Source organism: Gopherus flavomarginatus, chromosome 4 (genome assembly GCF_025201925.1).
Source record: "Gopherus flavomarginatus isolate rGopFla2 chromosome 4, rGopFla2.mat.asm, whole genome shotgun sequence".
Taxonomy (NCBI): domain Eukaryota; kingdom Metazoa; phylum Chordata; order Testudines; family Testudinidae; genus Gopherus; species Gopherus flavomarginatus.
Genome location: NC_066620.1, coordinates 141,382,278 through 141,409,244, shown reverse-complemented (window position 1 = coordinate 141,409,244; position 26,967 = coordinate 141,382,278). Strand labels below are relative to the sequence as shown.

The 26,967-nt window shown below is 40.3% G+C and overlaps 2 protein-coding genes across 7 annotated transcripts in view; one reads left to right on the top strand and one right to left on the bottom strand.

Moving 5' to 3' along the window:
• Positions 1–22,977, top strand: part of TSTD3 (thiosulfate sulfurtransferase like domain containing 3) — a 35,962-nt gene extending 12,985 nt beyond the window's left edge. For 2 of the 5 annotated variants that reach the window (XM_050949350.1, XM_050949348.1), the window contains exon 5: positions 22,693–22,977. The gene's annotated coding sequence lies outside the window, so the exon portion shown is untranslated. Of the gene's footprint in view, positions 1–20,299 lie in introns of all 5 variants that reach the window. The other 3 variants (XM_050949347.1, XM_050949351.1, XM_050949349.1) reach the window with 2 other exon arrangements.
• Positions 1,990–24,982, bottom strand: CCNC (cyclin C). Of its 2 annotated transcripts, none has more exons than XM_050949335.1 (12): positions 24,840–24,982; positions 22,965–23,071; positions 18,997–19,081; positions 18,690–18,759; positions 17,088–17,139; positions 14,769–14,824; positions 11,640–11,675; positions 8,399–8,490; positions 6,787–6,854; positions 6,291–6,400; positions 4,063–4,181; positions 1,990–3,279 (listed from the first exon to the last, which is right to left on the bottom strand). In XM_050949335.1, exons 1-12 carry the CDS (start codon positions 24,869–24,871, stop codon positions 3,225–3,227), a joined length of 882 nt encoding a protein of 293 aa, XP_050805292.1. In that variant the 5' UTR covers positions 24,872–24,982; the 3' UTR covers positions 1,990–3,224. The 2 variants fall into 2 exon arrangements, with proteins under 2 accessions (XP_050805292.1, XP_050805293.1); XM_050949336.1 differs by having other exon boundaries at positions 6,291–6,370.
• Positions 24,983–26,967: the final 1,985 nt, after the last annotated feature.

Here is a 26,967-nt window from a genome sequence, read left to right as displayed (position 1 = left end):
GCCTTATTCAAAAGAATACAATTTAACACATTCCAGCAACTATACCATGTAAATACAAAAAAAACAAACAATAACCCTTATTGTTTTATGATCTCTGTACTCACAACTTGGAAACAGAAGATTAGAAAGCAGGAACCAGAAATCCTCTCATAGCCGAGAGAGAGACAGGCAGAAACCCAAAGAACCAAGGACTCAGACACAAACTTCCCTCCACCCAGATTTGAAAAGTCTTGTTTCCTGATTGGTCCTCTGGTCCAGTGTTTCAGGTTTCTTCTTTCCAGGTGTAAGAGACATTAACCCTTAGCTAACTGTTTATGATGGGGTTACTGTGTAGGGAAATGTTGTGAACCACTGATTAAGTCCATTTGCAAGTTATTGGAACATGATTTAGCAGTGCTTCATATGATAAGTGAATTGCACATGTCCTCTAATCTGCACAAATAGCTTCCCTGTGGGGTTGGAGTTTTGACTTAGCCCTGGTCTACACTGGGAGGGGTGGGGGGAAATCAATCTGTTATGCAACTTCAGTTATGTAAATAACATAGCTGAAGTCGATGTACTTAGATCGACTCACTGTGGTGTCTTCCCCGTGGTGAGTCGACTCTGCTTGCACCTTTCATGGCGCTGAAGTACAGGAGTCTATGAGAATGCGCTCAGGAGTCGACGTATTGCGTCTAGAGTAGACGCAATAAATTGATCCCTGCTGGATTGATCGCTACCTGCCAATCTGGTAGGTAGTGAAGACATACCCTTAGCCAAGTAGTATGCCAAATAAGGCTGACAGACCACCTCTTTATATGCAACCCTAGAAGCACTAAGCTAGCTATCCCCTCCTCTTAAAGGAAGAAGGTGCTTTGGAAGGGCACTTTCCAACAATAGAACTCTACCTCTCCACCCAAGTTGTTTTGACAGAATCTTTATTTGTTGGTGAAAAGGGTACACTTAAAGGTTCTCTCTCTTGCAGGCTTTTATTAAGGGTGTTAACACAGATTTACCTTAGAGGGACAGTTGAGGTGTTTTGTGTGTATCTTAAATGTTTGTACACATGAGGGGAGACAAGTACTTAAAAAAAATCTAATTAAAAGGTGTAGACATCCTACTAAAAGGTACCAGAAACCAGCTCATCTATTTGCCTTTAGTAAGGCTTTCAGTTTATGCTGTTTACTTCATGTATTGTGTGTGTAGACACAGTTCTTTTTGGAGGTCAGTCTACAGAGCTATTTTAGGTCTATAACCTGTTTTCCCCCCCCCCCCGCATTATCACCTTCAGGTGGGGATTCTCTGGTCACCATTTTCTTGTATCTGCTGCACCAGTGTAATGACATTTTAGCTCTGAGGACAAGCAGAGAAGTGATACTTGTCTAATGCAATCAATGAACTCTTTAGAACTACATTTGAAAAAATACTTTCACCACTATAATCATGAAAACATATTTACATGCAGAAGCAAGAAGTTTTGAAAACAAATGGTTAACTTTCTAGTCTAAAACCTTGAATTAAAACTGTAGATTGTAAAATACTTATTTTGCTAGTACAGCTACTACTGAGGAATACTACTTCAATAAAGCTTTAGTTCAGGAATAATCAGTGTTAAGAACTACACGCAATCATTGTTAGTTTATATTGATTTATTCCTACTCATTGTATCCATGTTATAAACAATACACTGTTTAAGTTTCAAGGGATAAAACCAACAAGCCAGTTTTCAAGAGTAGAAGGACCAAGTGTCTTTACCAACAAAAGTAATGAAATATAAGGCTAAAATACCTGTTGTCTTACTATAAAGCAGGTTTTAATTTGCATCAGATTTTTATAAAAATAACTAGAATAAGTGCAAGTAGCCTCACTGATTGCATACAAAACCACATTTTGATTGCACTTCATTGAATGAGGAGTCCAGTAGAGGACTACAAAAAATAAGGGGGGGTTTTAAATGGTCAAGTTTTAGAATTAACAAGGTCTATCAGGCCAGGTTTTTCAAGCACTTAGTCTATATTTTAGACCTGTGTAATGTGTTAGTATGCTTTAGAAAAAAATTAGATTGGATAAAAAAGCTATTGGACTTCAGTTTTTATCATTTGGCTTTTATTTGTGGGCAAATCAGCATTTTCAGTTGAGAATTAAATAGTATAGAAGCTGTTGGGCAAGAGGGACAAAACATTAACATTTTTAGGGCCTAATCGTGCCTTATGTGGGAGGTTCTGCATGACTCAGGAATGTAGGCTACAACCCGTGGTTTGAAGGAAACTCATTTTGTCCAGCAAGTAGGTAACAAAAGAATCCCATTGCAGTAATTCTTAAGAGCTACTCTTAGTCACATTTTAAAACAGCCTTGATGAAGCTTGTTCCTTTCAATAAACTTCTACAAAATCTCAAATTCATGACATGAAGGCAGACTAACAGTGTACACCTTTTTGTACCAAAAAAACCCACAATAAAAAAAATCAGCTGGATAATATTGCTAGGTGCTTCTAGAACACTTGAGTATTGCACAGTATAGTACTTGCAAATAATTTATAAACTTTAAAATTCCTAATATTTGAAATAGTGAAGAAAACTGAGGTTCATTTCAAATGTCCACTATACATATTGCACTTTTCTGGTAGGCTGGGCTACTAAGTTTTGTGGAAAAATATCCAAGCTAGATGTACTGAGTAAAACAGTATCACTTCAGTCCAGAAGAGGAACTTACTTTCCTGCACTGTTTTCAGGTTTTTGTAGCTTTTGTTGCTGAAAGATTAGTTTTTGTTTTTTTTATAATATGCTAGGTAAATGACAAGATTTATACACTGTCCTCCTTCAGTAACAAACTGAATGATTAAAGACATAGGATCATTAATATGGTTACAATCAACAGGCTTCATTACTGTAGTTTAAAAAATAATCTTCACTTTAATGGCAATCTACATTTTTCTGAAAGCAAACAAACAAAACAGTATTCAGCTATTAATACTGAAGTGGATGTGTGAATCGTTTGAAGCTCTGTTCAAAACTTTTGAATGCCTTACATTGAGAAATCTTGCTAATATGTTGTTCCAGTGTTAAAGGGGTTCATTGCAGTTTTAAAGAAAAAGCTTTCAACATGCTTGATAGAAACAAGCCATTTATTCTTCAAGTTCTTTGTCAAAGATATTATTAAAACCTTCTGTCCATTTCATGAACACAATTAAGATCCTAGTATGTCTTGATCCAAAGTGGTCCATAATAAAGTTCTTTGGAATGTCTTAAGACTGGTTATAGCTGGAGTTCTGACTTCCATTTGGACCCTGTTCTCCTTCACTGTTTGGAGGGAGGAATACATATTTCAGATACAAAATGTATATTCATTACATTGCTAGCCTTTAAGAAAGGAAGAACTATTGTTGTGCAATAGCAGACGAAGCACTAAAAGCCTCTTGAAATGAAGAATCTTTAGACACAAAATTCAGAGCATTTTTTTTTGCTTCTCCCAACTCTATGCAATTAAAAACTCACTGTTTTGATAACTAGGTCTACATAAATTAATTCCACTAGAAAACATGCAAAACAACCAACACTTGAAGGACCTGATTTTCCAAACTGCACATGCAAAAACATTGTCCAATTGCGAACCGCATTTACCTCTGCAGTTACCATAATTAAGCTCACATATTTGCATGTGCAGATTGTCAATTTACACAACACCCAATCACCATACCTACACAAGCAAATTTTGCATAAAATTGTACATGCATAGTTCTGAGCAATCAGACCTTCCTAGTTATGGTGAACTCATGTAAATGAAGTTCCTTATGTTTGCTGAACTGAATCAAAGATGTTCTCATTAAATGAATTTAATCAGAAAAGCTAACATTAAAAAAAATGTTGATAGGAGAGTAGTTTTAAACAAGAAGCAACTCTTCTTCATGGCTCCCAAACTAGTAAATAGGAGTAAGTCTATCATGGAAAGATCTGCACTGTAAACATATTTACTATGCCCCAATGAAATATTCACTTGTGTTTTAAGAGGAAGTGTCTAGTTTAAGACATTTGTACAATATTATGAAGTGGTATGAAAAAAGAAAATTAAAGACATTATTGTACCTGTTTGGAGGTGGTTTCGGTTTAGGCATCTTATTAAGAATAGTAGCCATTTCTTTCCTCTCATCAAAGTTCTTCCACTGTTCATACAGTTTTAGAATGACCCTGATTATTTCCAAAATCTAATTAGAAAGATATTTGAGATCAGATACTGTAGTGGTTCTGTGTTCATCACTACCCATACAAATGTGTAGCCACTAACCAACCAAAATGTAAGTATGATGCTTTCTCTATATCAGAGTGGCTTTCACATCAGTCTCAACAATTTAGCAATCTTAACTATTTCCACAGATAGCTGAGAGCATCTTGGTCTAGCTCAGGGGTTCTAAAGCTTTTCCTTACAGTAAATTACATCATAACACTTGTAAGGGATGGTCTAGATTCACTTGGTCCTGCCTCAGGCACAGAGGACAGGACTTGCAGGGCTAGAAGGGATCTTGAAACATCATTTCTATGATACTGCAAAGTGTTTCTTGGGCCACTTTGCCTCCCATTCAGAATTACACAAGCCACTATTTTTCTCCCCATCAAAAACTGAACATTCCACCTGTTACATGGAAAAATATTAGGAATGTGTTTTTAGCTTCTTTTAAGACTATTTAGCAGCTGGTAACCAGGATAGGCAGTAGCATATAACCAGCCAGCTCTCCACGGATCACCCAGCAAGTGGTCTGCAGACCAAAGGTGCTCCGTGGACCATGGTTTGATAACCACTGGTTTAGGTACCCTAGAGGAAGGGAGGGGCTGAACAGTGCACAATTATTTTGTCCTATGAACTGTAACATTCCCAGAGCAGCTCTTTTGTTTGCCAAAGAACCGTCTATAATAGGTGAAAAAAATCAAAAATTGGTAGTTTATTCTCTTTTTATTCATACCACTTATTTTTGCTCTGTGGCTGTCTTAGCTTTGCCCTCTCTTCCTACTAACCTCTACAAATATGACTTTCTAGTGCAGTATTTTTACTAAGAAAGGATTGCATGTGATGTATGGCTCTCACATTGGCAATCGCTGACTTAATGTTAGATAGTAAAACAAAAATAAATAAAAAACCCTGAGTTCAGATAAAGCATTGAGCACCATGGAAGCAACATACATCTCTGAAATCAAGAGTCACAATTAGCTAAGGAGTCTAGTGATGTGAACGGTTAAGCCTAGGCTGTCGTCAGTATCAGTAGTGGGAAGTCTAAACACACAAATATATTCAATAGCAGGAGTAACTTGGTAGCTAGGTAAGACCATCCATTGGTGCAGAGTCGTTTCCCCCTGTACTCCCTGTCGTGTTCAACTCATTTTGCCTTACACTTGTAGGCACAACACTCTGCAACTGTGCCATGCAGTCAAGCCCAAAGTGTGATTCATATTGCCTGGTTCAGCAAAGCTCTTAAGCATGAGCTTAAGTGCTTTAATGAATGGAGGTCATAGTGCTTTTCATCCAGAAAGATTTGCTGTGTGTAAAGCACTGTGGAAACTACAGAACAGTTATATTAAAAATAAGAATGGCAAATAAGCAACCAGTACTGCAGGAAGAATTAGGCAGAGTTGTCCACACTGGAGTTTGGCCAGAATGCTTGGGCTAACACCTTTATTTTGTGAAAAATGCCATAGACTATTTAATGACCACAACTAAACAAGAGCTCAGTTTTATGTTTCATCTGAAAGATGACAACTCCAGAAGCACTCTGTGTTTGAGCATTGGCTCAGAGGACAGAGTGCTATGCACTGAATCACCAAGTCCTCCTCCTGAAATACCTGGGTTTTTCGAGATGTCTCCCATCCAACTCCTGCCTAGCTTTAACAGTTCATAGTATGCATCATTTAACGAGAGTATAAATCTAAATCAGGGATTGGCAACCTTTGGCACATAGCCTACCAGGATAAGCCCCCTGGCGGGCTGGGCCAGTTTGTTTACCTGCCGTGTCCAGAGGTTCGGCCAATCGTGGCTCCCACTGGCCACGGTTCGCCGCTCCAGGCCAATGGGGGCTGTGGAAAGCGGCATGGGCAGAGGGATGTGCTGGCCGCCGCTTCCCGTGGCCAGTGGGAGCCGCGATCGGCTGAACCTGCGGACGCAACAGGTAAACAAACCAGTCCAGCCCGCCAGGAGGCTTACCCCGGCAGGCTGCATGCCAAAGGTTGCCGATCCCTGCTCTAAAATGATACAGATGCAAAATATCAATTCATAACATTAATGACATCTTTCTGGTCAGTATGTATCAAGTAAGAAAAAAAAATACCTTCTCCATATCAACAGACAACTCAGCAAACCACTGCCTTGCATCCTTCTGCTGGACAACACAGGCCACATGTAGGCAAGCTGCAAAGCAAAATGTGTGTGGGGACATGTCTACTGAACAAAGATTAGTTTGTTTATTGTAACAAGAACAGATGTTTGTAAATGAAAATAATTTTCAGAATACATTTTCTACTATTATTTACTTCTTTATAATTCTGAGGGCTTCTGCCTCCCTTTACCACTGTCTATTCTACAACACTTCCAAGTTACAGTTTTCAAGGATTAAGCTCAGAATCAAGCTTTCCGGTTTCTTGCTACAGTTTCAAGCCATATGATTGCATGGTCAATAACATCTGATGTGCTAATTGAAGGAGATGGTGGGGATAACAAATCAACATTTTTTAATACAGTGGATTTGCTAAGAAATGCCCATTCATGGAACACTATGCAAGATGAAACCATTCAGATACAGAGAAGTAGTTTAACTTGTTACCTACCTAGGGCTATCATGAAGGGAGGGTACAGTAGACAAAGATCAGTTCTATATGTGTCATTCACTATCCTCCTGTGCAAACAAAAGTGGTAGATAAAATGAGAATAAAGGTGAACAACAGGGTGTTTACTTCAGAAGTTACCATCCATTTTTATTTTAAAAGTTAGGAGCAATTTTTTTTTTTTTTTTTTTACATTAAGGCAGTCAGAAATAAAGGTGGGGAAAATCATGAATATCTGTATCCAGGTACACACACTTCTCATCCTGAATCTTTTGACTCATTCCCAAGTGACCATAGTAATGGTTTGCTTCTAAGCAGTCTACTTAGAAGTATATTGTGCTTCCTAATAAAATGTTGCTTTGCAAAGTATTTTGAAGATTCATCATAAAATTGTCAACATGAACCAATCCTCACAGCTCTCCTGTGAAGTATTATAATCATTTTATGGAGGAGGAAACAAGGGCAAAAAGAGTAAGTAGCTTGTTCAAAGCTACAGAGGGAGTCATGTCTGAGTTTAAGTTATAATTCAAGAGCTCTTGGCTTCTACTAGACAGTCCAGAGTGGCATAGGCTAAATTTTTATTGCATTTTTTTTATTTTAAAAACAAAGCTTTGTTAATCTAAACAGTGGTTTTCAAACTAGAGTATGCATATCTCTAGGGGTACGCAAGCTCTCATCAGGGGGTACGTGAGAAAAATCCTGTAATGGTGGACAATGCATTTTACTTAGTACGGAAGTTTTCAAACTAGGGGGATCGTACCCGATGGGGGGCACTGAGGAAAGTTCTCACGGAGGGCGAGTGGCAACACCAGGCGACTTGGGCCAGCGCCTCATGGATGGGCTTGAGGAGGGAGTGCCACCTCCACCGGCCACCCAGCCTGTCTGGGTCGGGGCCAGGGGAGGTTGCAAGGCATTGAGCCCCGCCTTTGAGTTACCATTTTTAGTTGCACCTCCCTGCCAACCCAGACAGGTGGGTGGCCTGTGAGGTGAGTCAGGGGTGGAGGTGGCATTCCCTCCCCAAGCCCCACCGCGCAGGGCAGGTCCAAGCCACCTGGCATCCTTACTCACCCCCTTGAATGTTCCTCCAGGCCTCCGCTGAAAATCCTCTAGAAGCTATTGCTAAATGGAGTGCCATTCCAGATTTCTGCCCGTGACCCACCCACCCACACATAGAATCTGCCTATCTCAGATGGGGGCACTTTGTGTAGACGACATTATTTGGAAAGTGGTACACAGCCTAAAAAGTTTGAAAATCACTGATCTAAAAGAACAGATCAACTGTATACTACTTCTGACATTCTACTATGACAAGGTACAACAAAAAGCTCTCACATTAGCAGGGAAAGAGCATCTCTATTCAATGTTCATTATTTAGCAGGGCAGGCACTATGCTACTAGTTCTGGTCTACACACAAGTTTAAAATCAGTTTAAAAACAGAATAGTTACCCCACTGTGAATCCCTGTGTAGACACATTTACATCAATAAATTGCTGCCACTTTGTGTTTAGACCTGGCCAAACCAACTTGTAATTGACCATCTCTGAATTTTTTTATTTTTTCAAGTTAGCTTTCCTACTGAAAGGATGCACTAGTATTAACCTTTGTCTTCATTACCATGCGAGGGGTAGCAGCATGTCTTCTTGGCCCATATCCTGCACATATTGGAGCAAAGGTCTATAAGGATGATACACTATCAAACAGCAATCCTAGAAATAAGTTTAAAAAAATCAAATTATAACTATAATAGAAAATACACTGTCATCAGTTTGCATTACAAATGTTGATTTAACAAATCAGTTTTTTTTCTTTATTTTCCCTTTCAGTTTCATAGATTTTAGCATCATGACACCCTAAGTCTCTGATAATGAGGGAAGCACTCTCCTAAAATACCATTAAATAGACTGATTGCCAGTCTGTCCTTGTCATTTTCTTTTCCCTTAGAGAGGCAAAGTGCCACATCTGCAGCACACTGAAACCTTATTTGCCTACAAACCCATAATTCTCAACTGAAAATTCAAAACGCTGCCAGAAAACAGTCTGTCACTAAATAATACTATACATGAGAAACTTGCCAGAATCACTGACACTGGTCTACACAGCTCTGAATTTTCTTCCTTACTCTTAAGGTTGGAGTGTACAGTAACTCCTCACTTAAAGTCGTCCCGCTTAATGCTGTTTTGTTGTTACGTTGCTGATCAATTAGGGAGCATACTCAGGCTACGTCTACACTACAGCATAAAATCGAAATTACTAAAGCCGGTTTTATAAAACCGATATTATAAAATCGATTTTATGTGTCCACACTAGGGCACATTAATTCGGTGGTGTGCGTCCATGGTCCTAGGCTACCATCGATTTCCAGAGCGGTGCACTCTGGGTAGCTACATTAAAGGAATGAGACCAATAACTTTGATTTCCGTCCACACTAACCCTAAATCGATATAGTAATATCGATTTTAGGGTTACTCCTCTCGTTGGGGAGGAGTACAGAAATCGATTTTAAGAGCCCTTAAAATCGATTTAAAGTGCCTTGTAGTGTGGACGGGTACAGAGTTAAATCGATTTAACGCTGTTTAAATCGATTTAACTGTGTAGTGTGGACCAGGCCTCATTTGAAGTTGTGCAATGCTCCACTCTTACGCTGTTTGGCTGCCTGCTTTCTCCACAGCTCGCAGCCTCCCTATGGCCCCCTCCCCCGTCAGTGCCTCCCACCCACCGGCAGACTCTGCTGATCACCGCCTTCCCCTTCTCCCCCCGCCTCCTGCCAGCGGCAATCAGCTGGCTTGCGGCATTTTGGAGGCAGGAGGGAGGGGGGAGGAGCGAGGACTTGGCACGCAGGCTCCCACCCGCCTCCCGAGCATGGCAAGCCAGCTGATTGCCCCAGGCAGAAGGGGGGGGGAGCGAAGACTCGGGGTGCCTCCCCCCTCCCTCCCCTACTCGGCAATCAGCTGGCTTGTGGCATTTAGAAGGGAGTGGTGGGAGCGGGGAGGAGCCAGGACGCAGCAAGTGAAGTAAAAGTGGGGAGAAGAGGCGGGTCAAGGGTGGGGGCTTGGGGGAAGGAGTGGAGTGGATGGGCTAAAGGTTGGTGCTTGCAGAGTAGGGGAAGCTGCCCTGGAAACTAACCCACCATTTACATTAATTCTTATGGGGAAATTGGATTCATTTAACATCGTTTCACTTAAAGTCGCATTTTTCAGGAACATAACTACAACATTAAGTGAGGAGTTACTGTACAAGGAAGAACAAAGACCCGCCCCCCTCGCCTCCCAACGATAGCTAGTTATAGGTATGCAACACTGGAGGGCTGTCTCAGTGAATATATGCTACATATAATGCTGAAATTAAATATTACCTGTACATTGTTTCAGGGGGGAAATGTTAATTGTCACAAAAAGTAACTTTCTGTAAATAAAGTCAGTTACAATTGATGTCTGATTAATTATCAAGATCAGAGACTGTTCCTAAGCACAGCACAGGATGCCGATATTCAAAACACCTCTTTCTCAACAAAAGAAATATTACTCTTTTTACAAAAACACTGAAAGTCAAATACAGGGAATTTGGGACATTTCATTGCTGCAGTACCTTCAACTATTTCTTCTTCCATATTTACAAAAATTAACCTATGTATTATATCCTTATCATGCATTTAAAAAGGCTTTTCTTTCTGGTACTAGTTATGTGAAGTGTAGTCTAGTTATCTGAGCTGACTCCCTCTGCAGCCTGGGACAAGTCGCTTAATCTCCCTGCCTTTGCTTCACTTCCTCCACTATAAAAATTAAAATAATCCCAACAACAACCCTAACAAAGAGTCAAGTTAGCTAAATATTGGTGTGATGCTCTGAAGATGTAGACACTAAATAAATTATTTAGTATTTGGGCAATTCCAAGAACTGCACACCTGTATTTGGTACATTTAAGTGCTTTATAGTACTGGATACAGGTAGTGGCGAAATTACAAATCTATACAATTACATATTTAAAAACCTATGTTAAAATAACGTTATTTAGGTTGTAGAATTAGGCATTCAAATTTAAGAAATGTCAGATTTTAGGTGCCCTCTGAAACCTTAATTCGGCCACCTGCACTGCATCATACTACAGTCTCTAGTTACATGATCACATACTATTTGATCAAAAATATTTAACTACGATTGTACTGTTCCACAGGACCTCTGCCTCATTCAGTGCACAAGATGGACAATGTTCAGGGAATGAGGCAGATGTTCAATATTTATTTTTATCTTAATTATTAATGTGTGACTCTGTCTTAACAGGACACATCCAACCCCTGCAATGAATTCAGAATTATTAATTTCCTTGTGGTATTTTCTAGAGCACTAATCATTCTAATATCTGAATGCTTCACAAATATTAATGAATTTATCCTCAGATTTGCACTGTAAGAATTTGAATGTTCACATTCGGTTATTATTTTGGCATGCTGCCAAAGTTTAGCTGAAAGGAAAATAGTGACTTTCAAAAGTTTCTCTCTGCCAAACCTGAACAGAATTTCTTGGTACAAAAGAAACATCCCTATCTCTGATCCTATGGTCTTCAGCCTGTTAAATTTCAGAGTCCTTCTGCACATACTGGAAGTACTGTATTAAAGTTTTTCAAAAATCTTTACAGTGCAAAATGGCAGGCAACCTAAATACAGGAGGTCGCTGACCTCCACATATTCGAAAACACAAGTTAATTGAGAAAAGGGGACAATAAGAACCTCAACAATGAAACTCACGTTGAAAAAACAAATGGCAGCTCCATACATATTATTTCGTATGTGCAGAATCCAGAACATTCTTACTAGGTAAAAATAAACTAATGTGGTAGTAAGAGAAAGAAAGACACCTACCATTAATTCTAAAAGATAGAATTCACATTCTAATATCTGCAAAGAATTAAAAATATAATTAAGCAACAATTTTCTCTTAACAGGAAAGAGAGTAAAGGGTTAATCAGTAACCAGACCAATACATTTTTCTACATATAAGCATTCCCATATACTACGAATTGCACAAAAAACCTCAGTCATTCCCAAGAGCTTTCACCAATTTCAAAATTTCTTTTATAGAAATACTACAAACCAATTAAGAAATATCTGAACAGAAAACATCTTTAGCTAGTCAACTGTCTCATCATTTTAATAACCACACCACTTCTAAGAATGGTTTTATTTTCCTATCACTGCTATGTACTTAATTAAGTATTTTCATGTAATTGTTATATGAATATGTTCTGTAGACTATTTCATTTACAGAACTTACGCTGCTTTGTTCACCTGGGGCTGGATCTTTCAAGGGGTTGAGTGCCCCCAACTTAATTGGAGGTTAAAAACAGATGAGGGCACTTGCGCCTTTGTACGTTTAGTTTCTCTACTGTTACAGCAAAGATAAATGAAATGGAAGGGATATTCGGCATATTGACAGATGCATAGGATATTAGAGTATAAAATGTTACTAAAATATTCTGTCAAATTATAGACATCAAGACAAGATATCTCATATTCAAGACTCAGGATAATTGTTTAGCACCACGAGAAAGGGACTAGACTGCATTTGTTCAGTTAAAGCAAGCAATATTTTCCTGCATATTAAGAAAGGCTATGAACTATAATGATGGCACTAACTGTGTTACACTAAACTAGAAGACATTTAACATTTCTAATACAATTATGTGGCACATAGGAATGTCAGTTACCAGCCTCCAATCACATATTTCATTACCAATAAGTAATTTCAGAGGTATCTACTAAGAGATTGGGTATGCTGAAGTTTCCTGTGGTATCGGTTCCATGTAACCACACCTTGATGTATCATACAGTTCTATAAAACTGAATGCTGACTCAACAAGAACCAGAATAGCAGTGTTGTTCAATATTATACTTTTACGTGATTTTGAGTTTGACCCTGAAATAGCAGCACAGCATTGCCCCAGAGATCTATATCAAGATTTAAAGAAGAATTAATATATAGAATTGGGCTGGCCGGCTCTTTTGGAGAGCTGTACAAATGAAAATGAAAAAAATATACTGAGATTAGAATTTAGTTGTATATTATATATCACAGTTACCAAGATCGTATGGAGACATGCTTTGCCTATGGGAATATAATAGTAAAAGCTAAAAAGAAGTAAATTTGAAAAAAATATATTACATTAATAAAATCTGCACCAATCCCCTCATTATTGTGAGGCTGCATTACCAAAGATCTTGCCTTCAAAACACTTGGAAATTTCTTAACTCTAACTAAGAGTTGTAGAAAAATGGACAGATTTTTACTACAGATTAAATATTGGGGACAAAAATAAAAAACCCTTAAGATGAGCCAACTGTTCCCATGTGTAGGCCTGGTGAGTATCCCAGGAACTGGAATTACTTTGATCTACCCTGGAGCAGCGTACTTGGTAACCAACTGCTGTATAATTACTGATATTTTATTCAGTCCCACTGTATTTCTCTATTCCCTTTATAATATTTCTTTCTACTAATTTAAGGAAAGTAGGTGATACAACAAGTAACTCTTTCATAAAGAAACTGCAAGTATGGATGTGGGTTACCCCAAAAAAATTTGCCTACAAACAATCTGAAGTTAATTGTGAATACCTTGAGATAACAATGACACTATATTGCTTAGAAACTGTTTAGCAAAGAATAGGACATTCTTTTCCATGGAAGACCTGAAAAAAAACCTTGTTTCCAAAGGATTGCCTGGTGCAATTTTTGCTCAGTTGGGCCCCAAATTGAGATTTAATTGCCTCTTGTTACAAAATAGTACAATGTATTAAATTTATAAAACAGTCACAGTGTTGTAGCCATATGAATTAAATAAAAAGGCGAAGGAGCTAAATATTCTTGCAGAGCCAGAATGGCACAAGTTAGATCACTAAATTAATGGCTAGGGTCCTGCCAAATTCATGGTCCGTTTTGGTCAATTTCATGGTCATAGGATTTAAAAAATGTTAAATTTCATGATTTCAGCTATTGAAATCTGAAATTTCACAGTGTTGCAATCGTTGGGGTCCTGACCCAAAAAGGAGTTGTGGGAAGGGTGGGGGGTGGCAAGGTTAGTGTGTGGGGGTGTGTGTGTGTGGGGTGGCAGTACTGCTACCTCTACTTCTGCATTGCTGCTGGCGGCAGCGCTGCCCTCAGAACTGGGCAGCTAGAGAGCGGTGGCTCTTCGGTGAGAGCCCAGCTCTGAAGGCAGAGCCACCACCAGCAGCAGCGCAGAAGTTGTGATATGGTATTGCCATCCTTACTTCTGCACTGCTACCTGCAGAGCTGCGCTCACAGTAAGCAGCCGCCACACTCTGGCTGCCCAGCTCGGAAGGCAGCAGTGCAGAAGTCAGGGTGACATGGTATGGTATTGCCACTCTGACTTCACTGCTGCTGCGGTGGGGGCACCGCCTTCAGAGCTGGGCACCTAGTCAACAGCTGCCGCTCTCTGGCCACCCAGTTCTGAAGGCAGCGCAGAAGTAAGGATGGCAATACCACAACTTCCCTAAAATAACCTTGTGACCCCCCCCCCCCCGCAACTCCCCTTAGGATCAGGACCCCCAATTTGAGAAATGCTGACCTTTCCCATGAAATCTGTATAGTAGAGGGTAAAAGCACACAAAAGACCAGATTTCACAGTCCGTGACGCATTTTTCATGGCCTTGAATTTGGTAGGACCCTATTAATGATACAGAGCTGTTCCACCTGTAAGAAAAGAGAGTTACCTTTTCCGTAACTGATGTTCTTTAAGATGTGTTGCTCATGCCCATTCAACTTAGGTGCGTGTGCTCGCCACATGCACTGGTGCCGGAAGTTTTTCCCTCAGCAGTAAGCGGATAGTGTTGAGGGAAAAACTTCCAGCACCGGAGCTTGTGGCAAGCACACACACTTAAGTTGAAGGGACATGAGCAAGCACTCCAAGAAGAACATACAATTTATTCCTGCTCACACATGCTTGTCTATGTATTTTTTGAGTTATATCATACTTACATGATTCATCCTATAAGGAAACTCCTTCGGAAAGGCATAAGAAAACCTAGTTTTCACTGTAGTAAAAAGAGACAGATGTATTAAAAATAATGACAAAATTAAATCAAATATTCTTCTTTACTTATTTCTATTAGTTCATCAGTATGTAGACCCTCAAACCCTCTTATTTGACTGCTAACCATCCACTACTATACATAAAGAACAATCCTACTTGGAAGAGGAGAATTAACTCAATTGTATAACTCAGTTGTTTAATTCCTGAAAGGTGAAGTATTATTTGAATAAAGACTGTTGATTCTGTCAGATCATGCATTTTTAAAGCTATTTTAGAAGCTCCCCCTCTGGATACAATGGACAACATTTAACATTTTCTGAGTAGACAGTGTTCCCTGTAATACTGAGAGACAGTAATTTAGGGCTTGATTCTGGCTGAAGTCACTACACTATTGACATCAGTGGGGGAAGGATCTAGCCTCTTAACAACTAAAGGATTGAACCTGAAGTCCTTAGGTATGTATGCATATTCCGTATGCTTCCATATGAATTTTGTCTGCAGGATCACACCATTAGATGGAAATTTTAGTTATTTCAAATTGAGAGAGTAATTTTAATTTTGAGTTGTTTGATAGATTAAAAACAATGAACTGCTCAATATTTATGTGGACTATTTATTCAGAAAACTACTGCAGCTTCATTTACTTGTTTTTAATTTACACCAGAAACAACATACAATGAAAAGAAGCCAAAAACTAATGTAAACAATATAATTCTATAATAATTTTAAAAAGAGAACCTTGTGTATACCACTGCCTCAAAGAAAAACAGCATTAGACGTGGAGGAGACTATAGCTTGACCAAGCCAAGTTTTAGAAATAGACTCAGTTGCAGGTCAATTTTACAGCTCTGTGTCAAACAGAAACAAGACTACAGTTCACCAGCAGTGGACAGTCCTTTCATCAAGGCTCTTTAATTGACTCTGAAGTTGAGCAGAAAAGGTCTCCTCACCACACTTTTTCAAGCAAGTCGGGGTAAAAAAATCCCAATTTTTTGGAAGAGTTGTGGGGAAAAGATATGATTTTCAAAGCATGCTGGAGCCACCTCTCCATTGAGCTCTTCCTGCACTCAACTGCAGGAGTAGAGTGAAGAGGTTGCTAGAGATCAATTTAAGGTGCCTTCTCCCCAAGGAGAAGTGTACAGTGCCTCCTCGGTGCTTCTAGCCACTGCACAAGGTGCAAAGGACCAAACTGCCTCAATTAACTGGCAGGTCTTCCTTTTTGTTAGTTAGTTTCCTTTTATGCATCCCCCATTTCTTCCACTCATTCTTTTTTTCCCTCCTCTCCAAAGTCCTCTACCAACCAACTGAACCTGTGCTGCTGAAGAAACTCTGCTAACAGAGGCACAGGCAGAACACAGACATACAAAAGTGATGCTAAAGAAAAAGCCACCTGTGCATTGTCCTCACACTTAATGTGTGCTCCCAAGTGCAGTGGAGTATTCTGTTTTTAAAGCACTACAGAGGACATTTCTCTTTGGGATTCTGATGCACGGGAATTTCTAAAAAAAGAAAGATTCCTGGAAACTAACATCAAATTTAGACTCCTGTATCTTTTCCAATACATATCTGCTTTCCTCATTGATGCACAAAGTTATCACACAAATCTGCACTCTTGATAAGATTTTAATGTAAAATGGCAAACCTACTACTAACTGCAGTACTGATGTATTTTTAGTCTCAGAATTCTATATAAATATTTTTCTCATTAAGTCAGTCCTTACAAGATCTTACATATACAACCATAGTCTTTTTCCAAATGTCAAAATATAGGATTCTACGAACTTTAAGATTTTAATCTGAATATCTTTTATTTTTAAAATGAAAACAAAATCTCAAACAGAGCAGTAGTTCTACGAAAGCTAATCATGCTAAAAAGGACAAATAAAGCCAAACACTTCTGATTTACACTGCTGCTTGAATTGAAATCTAGAGCTGATTTTCAGGATTTATTTATTTAGGATAATCATCATGGCACCTTATTTTCAGTTGTGATTTGACTGATATGTTCCCACCAGAATTGATACCAGTGTGGAATGGTACACAGAAAGGACCTTTTCTTCCACATACACACTTAAAACAGGTGTATTTTTCCCTAAAAGCACAGATGATGTAAATGAATTGCCTTTATGGAGAGAGGTTAAAAATCCCTCATGATTTGATAAGAAATTACATGAGATTTGATATTTCTTGACAAAGTAAACATCTCCTCTCCCCTGAAAACAGTCTCCTTAATACAGTATAACAAATACATCATTTACACTTACATACAGAAGTAGCAGCAGAAATCAACCTTGTGTTTGAGACCACACCAAATTCCTGAGCAAAGAAGAGCAGTAAATGAGTTGAACTAGCTGAAATATCATTTGATCACACTATTTATCAGTTTAAAAGCACTGGGCTTTCCTTCTACAGTTTTTTTTTTTTTTTACACATTGTATTTTAACTAAATATTTTCTCCCCTATTAAATTTCTGTTTAGGTGATCAGAATAAGTTAGTTATTTAAGTAAAGCTACACCATGACAGGGGTTACTTTTTCATTTAATAATTACTCCACTGTTCTCATTAAAAAATGAATAGAAACAAACATTTAACACTCAGAAATGTCAGATTCACAATACTGAATTTATTTATAGTACCCATACAGAATAGGCAGTCATACTGCAAGCTCCAACATCCCATTACCAATACATCTCAATCTTATTCGAGAGGAAACCCTGTTCTAGAAAGCCACTGCTAATGTTTCAAGGGTAGCTCAGTTTCCATGCATTATTGTTGGCAGTATTAGCCAAGACCACCGGGCCTTATTTACATCAGGTAATTTTACAGAAAAATTCCCACCAGTGCTAACACCAGTTCAGCTGCCTTCTTAACACCAGTGGGAGTCCAAGTATAGACAAGGCTTTGGTGGCACCCAGTGTTTTCAATACTGTGTAAATTAAAACTGTGTATCTATTATTTCTGTCTGCCATTTTCAGCAGATTAAATTAACACGATGATAAAAAGAAACTGCACACACACAGGATGCTGCCAAAGCTTCATCTACATCAAGACTTCCACTAGTGCTAACAAGGGTTCAGCTGAACTAGGAGTAACATCAGCAGATTTTGCATGTGTGTAAAATTCCCTTGTATGGACACAGTACAAGTCTGTCATTTGCAGGTATGTTTTCTGGTGAGCAGACACCTATCGAAGAATGACCTGAGACCATTTTATTTTACAAAGGGCCATGAACAGCCTCCAGATTATAACAAATCTCAGGCACTGCTGACCCTAGCCATACTCAGGGAGCTTCAGCTGGAAAGATTGGTTCCTCCTTACCAATATCCTTTGCCATCCAACTACACACATTTTTCTCAAAATAAACATCTGAGCTTCAGCATTTGCTACTGAAATTAAAAAAAGCCCGTGTGGTAAATTCTGGAGATCCCTTCCCATATACAGTGAAAAACACAGTAGAATATCAGTTATATTTGAAAATTCGAGTAAACATTTAACCAGTTTCTATACATAAAAGACAAAACTGAACCACATAAAAATGGAGATTTTACAGAACAGCAGCACAATTTAAGATATAAAAAATAACTACATTAAAATATAATCTAAACACTCTGTCAATGTCTCCAAGATCCTTTAGGGTTGAGAAAACAAGTCAGTAACTCAGGCAACATTGTGAAAGATGAAGTACTACTTAATAGCAGCTATTGGGTCTTTTCTCTCTGATGCTAAAGCAATATGGAAATCCATAGAAAAAGAGGTCTGAACCCCTAAATCATGGAAACAACAAAAAATACCTTAAGAACCCTAAATGTTTCATCTTCCCTATATATCATATACTTTTACATTAGAAAATTATAATACATCATACCTCTACTTTGGATGCCAAAAACACACACGTAGGAGCCATTAATACTGGATCTATACTTTTTAGGGAATATCTGAAATGTTATAACAAAATTATGTCGTTTTACACACGTAGAAAGATTAATCTATCAAGAGCACCACACTTCCTTTGGAAAAGTAAAAGCTTCTTAAGCTAACATTATAGACATAAAAGCTTTACACCATTCACAAATAAAAATGATATTTTTATTTTATTATTGCACTTTTAAAGGGCTATCAAAATCTGCCTAACAAATGCTTTATTCTTGTACCATCATAGTAAACAGTCCTACCTGGCATAGAATCTCTTGAAGTACACTGTAGCAGTGGCAATAACTTGTTGTCTTAATTTAAGATGTTCACCTAAAGCCTGGATGACTTAAAAAAAAACGAACAAAATATTTAAGTTGCATTTTAATATGATTTGGTACCATTTATTGGGCACTCTACGTGTGGCCCATAGGAGAAACTGAACTGAAAGGGTTCTAAAGTGTGGTCAGACAGCCATCATTTTTAATTCAGAGGTTTGGCCCCACAGAGACCATGTTTCAGCAGGCCATTTTGATAGCAGTGGATGCATGCTGCAACCAGTGGTGTATGTGGACTGGACCTTTTCTTAAAGATGAGGATGAGAATTTGCTCCATTATGTACAAATTATACATGTCCCTTGGGAAGGTGACCACATACTACACAGCCCTCCACTGGGTAAAATGTGGATGTCTACTTTACAGTCTAAAATATTTTAAATTCAAATGTTTTAAATTAAAACCTATGACTTTTAAATACATTGTAAATTGAATAAAGCTGCCAACATAAACATGGTCACTGGATTTGGCAGAGGCAGCAGGTGTTGGAGGAGTGACATGTTTAGCCTAGGGAAAGGAGGTGGGAGACCAGAGGAAGTAGTCAGCTGCTCCATCACAAGTGTTCTCTGCCAGTTGGCCAAGAAGCAGCCCTGGTGTCAGCTGTGCAGGTAGCTCATTTGGCCTCCCAGGCAAAGGAACAGTGCCAAGCACATTAGATGCATCAGTCTGGGATACAGAGCAGAGGTGGGATTAGAGAATGATGGAATGAAACATTACATTTTGTTATATGCCATTTTTTCTGTATTTCTCGCTCTGCTGTTAGTCTGAGCATGGCAATCCCATATCAGTATCATGCCTTTTATACAGAGGTCTCAAGTTCTGTCATTTAGTTTACACATAATATATTTTAAGTATGTACAACAAAAACCAAACAGTGGCATATTAGATGGGAAAAGCAAGCAGTTTAAATTATTAAAAAATGCCAGAATCTTACACTGTATTAGAAGCATATAAGCACTTGTAATTGTCTAGTTTGCTCATGTACCATTGTCCACTGTCTCCCACAGACAACAGAAGCTCTCTCCCCACATTCAAGTACACAAATGTCATGTGAAGGTACTGGGGGCATAGCTGGCTGGAGGTGGGATGAACCTGAGAGAAAGTCACTCTTAATAGCCTTGTTCCTTGGCCACCCAGCAGATTTTCCAGAGAAAAAAATGTCATGTGTTAACTTTACTCGAAGCAAGACTAAGTCCTTATCTCTGACATGTGACCTCCTCACCCCCTCAGGGAGAGAGCCCACGTGCTGCACAGCTACGGTCAGGCTGCCAATGGCATCAAGGCACATAAATAAGCAATGCTGCCAGGGAAGGGGCTAAGCTGCAACATGAAACTTCGCTGCACAAATGCCTCAATATCCACAAGCTTCCCAATGAATCTTGGGACATTTGCACAATTACAGTATTGTGTCCCCTGATCCGACTACATGCTGCTGTCCTCACATCGGGGATGATGCATCAGAAAAATCCACACAGTAAGCCACAAAGAATTTTATAAATTCATTTTCCCTTCCCATGGAGTTTTTCTGCAGGAAAGAATGGTTGGGCCATGTGACCAGAAAGAGAAATCAAGTGAGATTTAGAAAAGGAAAAAAAAAAAAAAAAAGTTAACTGATAAGTGCCTAAAGAGACCTTATAAATGGAAGCTTTCAAATGAAGCATTTTAAAGAAAATTATTAGGTTGTTTAGCTCCAATGTTTCACAAAAATCTAATACTAACAAGCTTTTTCACAACCATTTCAAAAACTTGATTTAAAAATGAAAACATTTCTGTTTAAAGTTGAAATATTTTTCTTAATAGATTATAACACAAACATAGCTTTTGTGCTAGTGCATGAAAACCAAAAGGAAACTAGTCTACTCCAAGGGGAGCATAAATTCTAGTAAACATCCACAATCTTACAGATGAGAGTGGTCACAAACATCCTTCTTTGGATAATGGTAAGAGCTGATTAAAAAAACCTAACTTAAAAAGTATGTAACAAAACAAGTGACTGTGTCATTCATTTAATCAGCCGGTAATCTTCACCAGAAAATGAAACTAACTAGTCTGTTGTTTTCTTTGTCCAAGAGGAGTGAAGAACTAAAAGCAACATCAATGGAAAAAGTTAGATTTTTAAAATATTTCAGTGTTCATAAATCTAAAGTAATCTAAGTAACATAAACAAGGAAATATGTGATTGTTAACTTATCAGTATCCTTTTAAATCTTGTTGGATTACAAAATTAGAGTATTATTTTATTTTGTCCTCAAGGAACTTTAGGATAGTTAAACACGAGTACTCATTCAGTTATTTTGTACTATATGAGTGTTAATACAGCCTAATTATTTGTGACCAGATTTTACAGAGTACTTTAATCTTGGTAATTGTAAATAAGAATAGCTATGCCAAAGAGAAATGCACCCGAGCATACAAATGGGGGATGGCAAACTAGAGTGAACTCTGTAAGTGCCCTCAAAAAAGTCACTAACCTTTCTGCCTCGGTTTCTCCTCCCAGACAACTGAGAAACTACTACATTACCTACTTTACAGGATGGTTCAGAGAGCGTATTTAAATCGCACTTTGCACAAAGTGCTAGTTTAAGAGTCTCTTCTCCCTTAGGGCTTTGTCCTGCAAGATACTTAAATGCAGGGCCAGCTTTAGGAAGCACGGGGCCCAATTCGAACAGTTTCGACGGGACCCCAGCAGGGATGACTAAAAAAAAAAAAACCACCACCACACACATGTAAAAAAACACATGGGGCTTGTATTCACCCGGCGGTGCTCTGAGTCTTCGGTGGCAGGTCCTTCACTCACTCCAGGTCTTCGGCAGCACTGAAGGACCCGCTGCCAAAGTGCCGCTCAAGACCCAGAGCAAGCGAAGGACCCACCACCAAAGTGCTGCTGAAGACCCGAAGCACCGCCAGGTAGGTAAAAATTAAAATGGCGCCCCTAGCCAGAGAAGGGATTCTCACTGGGCGTGAGGCCCTCTTAGGCGCGGGGCCCAATTCGGGTGAATTGGTGGACTAGGCCTAAAGCCGGCCCTGCTTAAGTGTTCTGATCCTTATGACACGAAGCACTTAAGCCCGGATTTTTAAAGATATTTAGGCATTGCTGTGCTAAGCATTGCAATGCCTAACTGATTTAGAAGCCTAGTTTCATTTTCAAAAGTGATTTTGGGTACATTAACGCTGGGGAAAAAAACACAACCCTGCAGCAGTGAGTCTCAGAGCCTGGATCAACTGACTTGGTGACAGGGGTGGATCTCAGAGCCCAGGCTCCAATCTGAGCAGGAACATCGACACTGCTACTGTCAGCCCCCTAGCACAAGCCCAAATCGGTTGACTCGGGTCTGAGACTCACTGCTACACTTTTTGCTTTTTTTCCTGCAGTGTGGATGTGCCCTAAATCACTTCTAAAAATGAAACTTAGGCATTGCAATGCTGAGTACAGCAACACCTACATTTCTCTGATTTTTAAAGGTATCTCATTGCTCCAACAGGACTATTCTGGTGCTTAAATGTCAGGGTCGGAGTGTTCAGCACCTTGCAGGATTAAGTCCTAAATAACTCCACATTCTAACCTTTAAACTTCTACATATAAATTTACTTCTTTTTTTGCCCTCTTCCTTTTGTCTTTACAGAAACTTCCTGAAAATATGGAGGAAGCCTACTGAAATGTCATAACATAACTGAGAAATACATATGCCGCTAGTTTATCTATAAAACCCCTCGTATAACTAAGAATACAGCTAATCTGAATAATATATAAAAGATTACTTAAAGTTACATGTTAAATAGGTTGAGAGAATGTATATAAGATGTTAATGAGATATTTTAAGCAACTGAAACGTGAATTCAGACATGAAAATACAGTATGGGTTAAACAGCTAAGCTAAAAATAAAACCATTTTACCATTAGTAAAGAATATCTGCAGTTTCCAATATTCTTCTTCTGTCAGAAATTTCAAGTCCTTTTGGCGTTCCTTCAACAAATCTTGTTTATCCAAAATCCATTGTAAACTAGGCGGGGGGGAAAGCAATTTTTAAAAACTATGCACAAACATTATGTACTGTCTCTAGCACAAGTAGATTGCAGATTACATTTGGGGACCAAAAAGGCTGACAGTTCCCTTTAATCAAGTCTTCCAATACTAGAGGCATGCTTGTAAAATTAATACTCATTAGGGTGATTAAAGTCAGGCTCTTAGAAAAATACTCACAAAAAGTAAGAGGATTTCTTTTAATACTATTGCTGAACATGTTTATAAAATTGATAAATTGTCAGTTATTCATCTGTTTTATTCTATATTTTTATCAAATATGCTTTTTAAAATTATGTATACTCAAATCTGGACTGATCTGCATTCTTCATTCTTGTATAATAATGAGATACTCTATCAGTTCTTCTTGGCTACCTTAAATATTTAGTTCAAGGGGCCTTTCCTTCCAGGAAAGGCTTTTCAATTCCTCTCTCTCTCGCTCTCCTTGGTACAGAATATTATTAGACATGAAGGGAGTATTTACACAGTCATTCCTGGAGCATTTGTGACTTTTCTTCTGCAACCCCAATATACACCTGCTTTAAAAATGTTTAAAACGCTGGCCTTCCACTGACTGATGCTACAATTACCTTTTTTAATTAGTTGCCAACATTTTTAATCTGACTGCTTCAATTGGGATTACTCAAATGCCTCATACAAATATTTGCACATGTGCTTAACCTGTGTGAATCTAACTGAACCACTTTCACTTCCAACATATTATCATACTTCTTGAACTTGTCCAGTCATGAGTTTTGCATGCTTAGCCTGTGTAAAAATATGGAAAGTTCACCTATGTATACATACACTGGAGTGGGATGTAAAGGTGGGGATTTACTGGTAAATAGTTTGTGTGTACATGAACATTCCCCATTAATCAGGGCAGCCAAGTGAGCAAGGAACAAAACAGAGGAGAAAGGAAATGGCTAAACTGCAGGTGTCATGAAAATTACTACTAGGCCAGAGAAACTGATCAGCTGTTTTAAATATTTAGATACCAATATGCTCTAGCTACTAAATGATGTTTATTTTGGTTTATAAATATTTCCATTTGAGTCATTTTAATTAGCAATGATTCATCTATCATAAGTCCCTTATGAACCCTATTTTACATGGTCATGTCCCTGACTTTGCTAAAAGATATTTTCCTCCCATCACACTATTCTTCCTTCTGTCACCAGTTTTAATTTCATGCTCTAGATTCCCCTCTCAACTGCTTGGAAAATGTTATTTTTTAATTTTGTTTTGTCTGTTAAAAAATAATATTTCAGAACACATTCTCCAGCCCACAATTTGGATGTGTCAAAAACCGAGGGGGGGACGGGACGACGAACAGGTATTTTAATTATTATTCATAAATTATTGGCATTCTCCAAATCAAGTAAAGCGCTCCCCCACCCCCACCTTACATCTTCCCACACAAGTTTAATAAGTTTTCTATGGCCTTCACTTTAAAAAAAATAATGCGGTGGAAACAAGGGGGGGCGGGGTGGAAAGCGTCAGGAGCAGACTGAAGTGAATGGGCAAAGGACCGGGTTAAAGAGCGTCTGGATGGATTTAAAAGCCTCGGGGTTACACTGTTGTGTCTCCCCCTAGCCCAAGCCCAACTCTCCCAGATGCACCCGGCCACACGGACAGCTGCGCCCAGCCTTGCCCAAGCCCCTGCACACAGCACCCCCCAGCCCAGAGCCCCAGCGCCGCGCCTCCCCCCAGGCAGCCCCGGGCCGGGCCGGGCGGGGGCCACTCACTAGTGCGAGCTCTGCCAGAAGTTCCCTGCCATGAAGAGGAGACCGGAGCCGACCGCTTCGCCTCACGCTGCCGACGACCCCGCCGCTCAGCCCGGCAGCAGGAGGAGGAAGGAGGCGGCGGCAGGAGCCCGGTGGTGTCCTGGCTCCGCCGACCGGCGGCGCACACTGCCGAGCGCGCCAGTTCCCGCGCGGGCGGGTTCCGCCTGGAAACCACCCCGCCGCCGGGCGGGGGAAGCGAGAGCTGGGCTGGGGCGGCTGGCGGAGGCCAGGCAGGGTCACGGCAGGGCGGCTGCGCTGGGGAGGCGGGAGCGGAAATGTACCACCAGGAGCCCTTGTGCACACAGCTGGCCGGGCTGGGGCGCCTGGGGGGCGCTGCGTGCTGGGGCAGCACCTTGCACCGGGGACAGCGGCATTTCCATGCTCTCTGCTACACCTTGTAGCCCACTGATGTCTGAGAGCAGACACAGGTGGGCTAAGGAAAATATTCCCTCTAGCCATCCGAATGGCATCGTAGCGCTGGACGGGACCTCGAGACAGGGTGACCAGATCGCAAGAGTGAAATATCAGGAGGGGGGAGGAGAGAGAGCGAGCGCCACAGCTGCCCAGCACCCCCCACAGAACCCCCCCCCCACAGATTTCTCATCCCTCCGTCCCCACAGCCCCACCACAACAACTAAACAATGCCCCACACAGACCCCAGTGCCCTGACACACACAGATCTCCCCCACTGCCCAGCACCCCAAAACACACAAACCTCCCCCACTGCCCAGCCCCCTCCACACCCTCACAGCCCAGTACCCCCCCAGACACTCACTCCATCACACTGCCCCCTTCCCTGGCTGCACTCACCAGCTGTGCTGGGAGGTCTCTGGCTCCTAGGGTCAGAGCCGTGCGGAGGGGTTTCCAGACTCTCCACGAGCTGCGCCCGCCACAGGCGGGAGCTTCGTCACTCCCCTTGGCCAGAAAAAGCGTCAATGGGAGCTGCTGGAGCCACGGCGCAGAGCTTGCAGGTGGAAGCAGCCTGCAGAGTCCCGTACCCACCCCCCGATCCTAAAAGCCAGAGGGACTTGCCGGGGGTGGGGGGGGTCCCCGACAGTGCCTACCTGGGCGGCTGCTCCCAGGAAGGATCTGGCAGATCCCTCTGGCGTCTAGGATCAGGGGCGGTTGAGGGGTCTCCACGTGCTAAGCCCATCACAAGCACGAGTTCCGTGGCTCCCTGTCATAAACAGATAGTTAAGGGTTAATAGAACAGGAGTACTTCATGTCTCTTTTGCCTGTAAAGGGTTAACAAGTTCAGTGAGCCTGGCTGTCACCTGACCAGAAGACCAATCAGGGAACAGCATACTTTCAAATCTTGAGGGAGGGAAGTTTTTGTGTGTGCTGTTAGTTTTTGGTGGTTGTTCTCTCTGGGTTCTGAGAGTGACCAGACCTGCAACCAGGTTTCTCTCCAATCTCCCTGATACAGGTTCTTATAGATTCAAAATAGTAAGTACTAGGTGATAAGGTGAGTTAGGCTTATGTTTGTTTTCTTTATTTGCAAATGTGTATTTGGCTGGGAGGAGTTCAAATGTGTATTTGGCTGGAAGGATTTTAATTTGTACTTGTATACTTAGGCTGGGAGGGTATTCCCAGTGTCTATAACTGAAAGACCCTGTAACATATTCCATCTTAAATTACAAAGATAATTTTTATTGTTTTTTCTTTCTTTATTTAAAAGCTTTTCTTGTTTAAGAACCTGATTGTTTTTTTATTCTGGTGAGACCCCAGGGGACTGGGTCTGGATTCACCAGGGAATTGGTGGGGAGAAAGGAGGGAAGGGGGAGAGAGAGGTTAATTTTCTCTCTGTGTTAGGATTACTTTCTCTCTTAGGGAGAGTTGGAAGGGGGAGAGAGAAGGAGGGGGGAAGGTGGATTTTCCTCTCTGTTTTAAGATTCAAGGAGTTTGAATCACAATAATCTTCCAGGGTAACCCAGGGAGGGGAAGTCTGGGAGAGGCAACAGTGAGGGAAAGACTTTACTTTCCTTGTATTAAGATCCAGAGGGACTGGGTCTTGGGGGTCCCCGGGCAAGGTTTTGTGGGGACCAGAGTGTACCAGGCACTGGAATTCCTGGTTGGTGGCAGCGCTGCA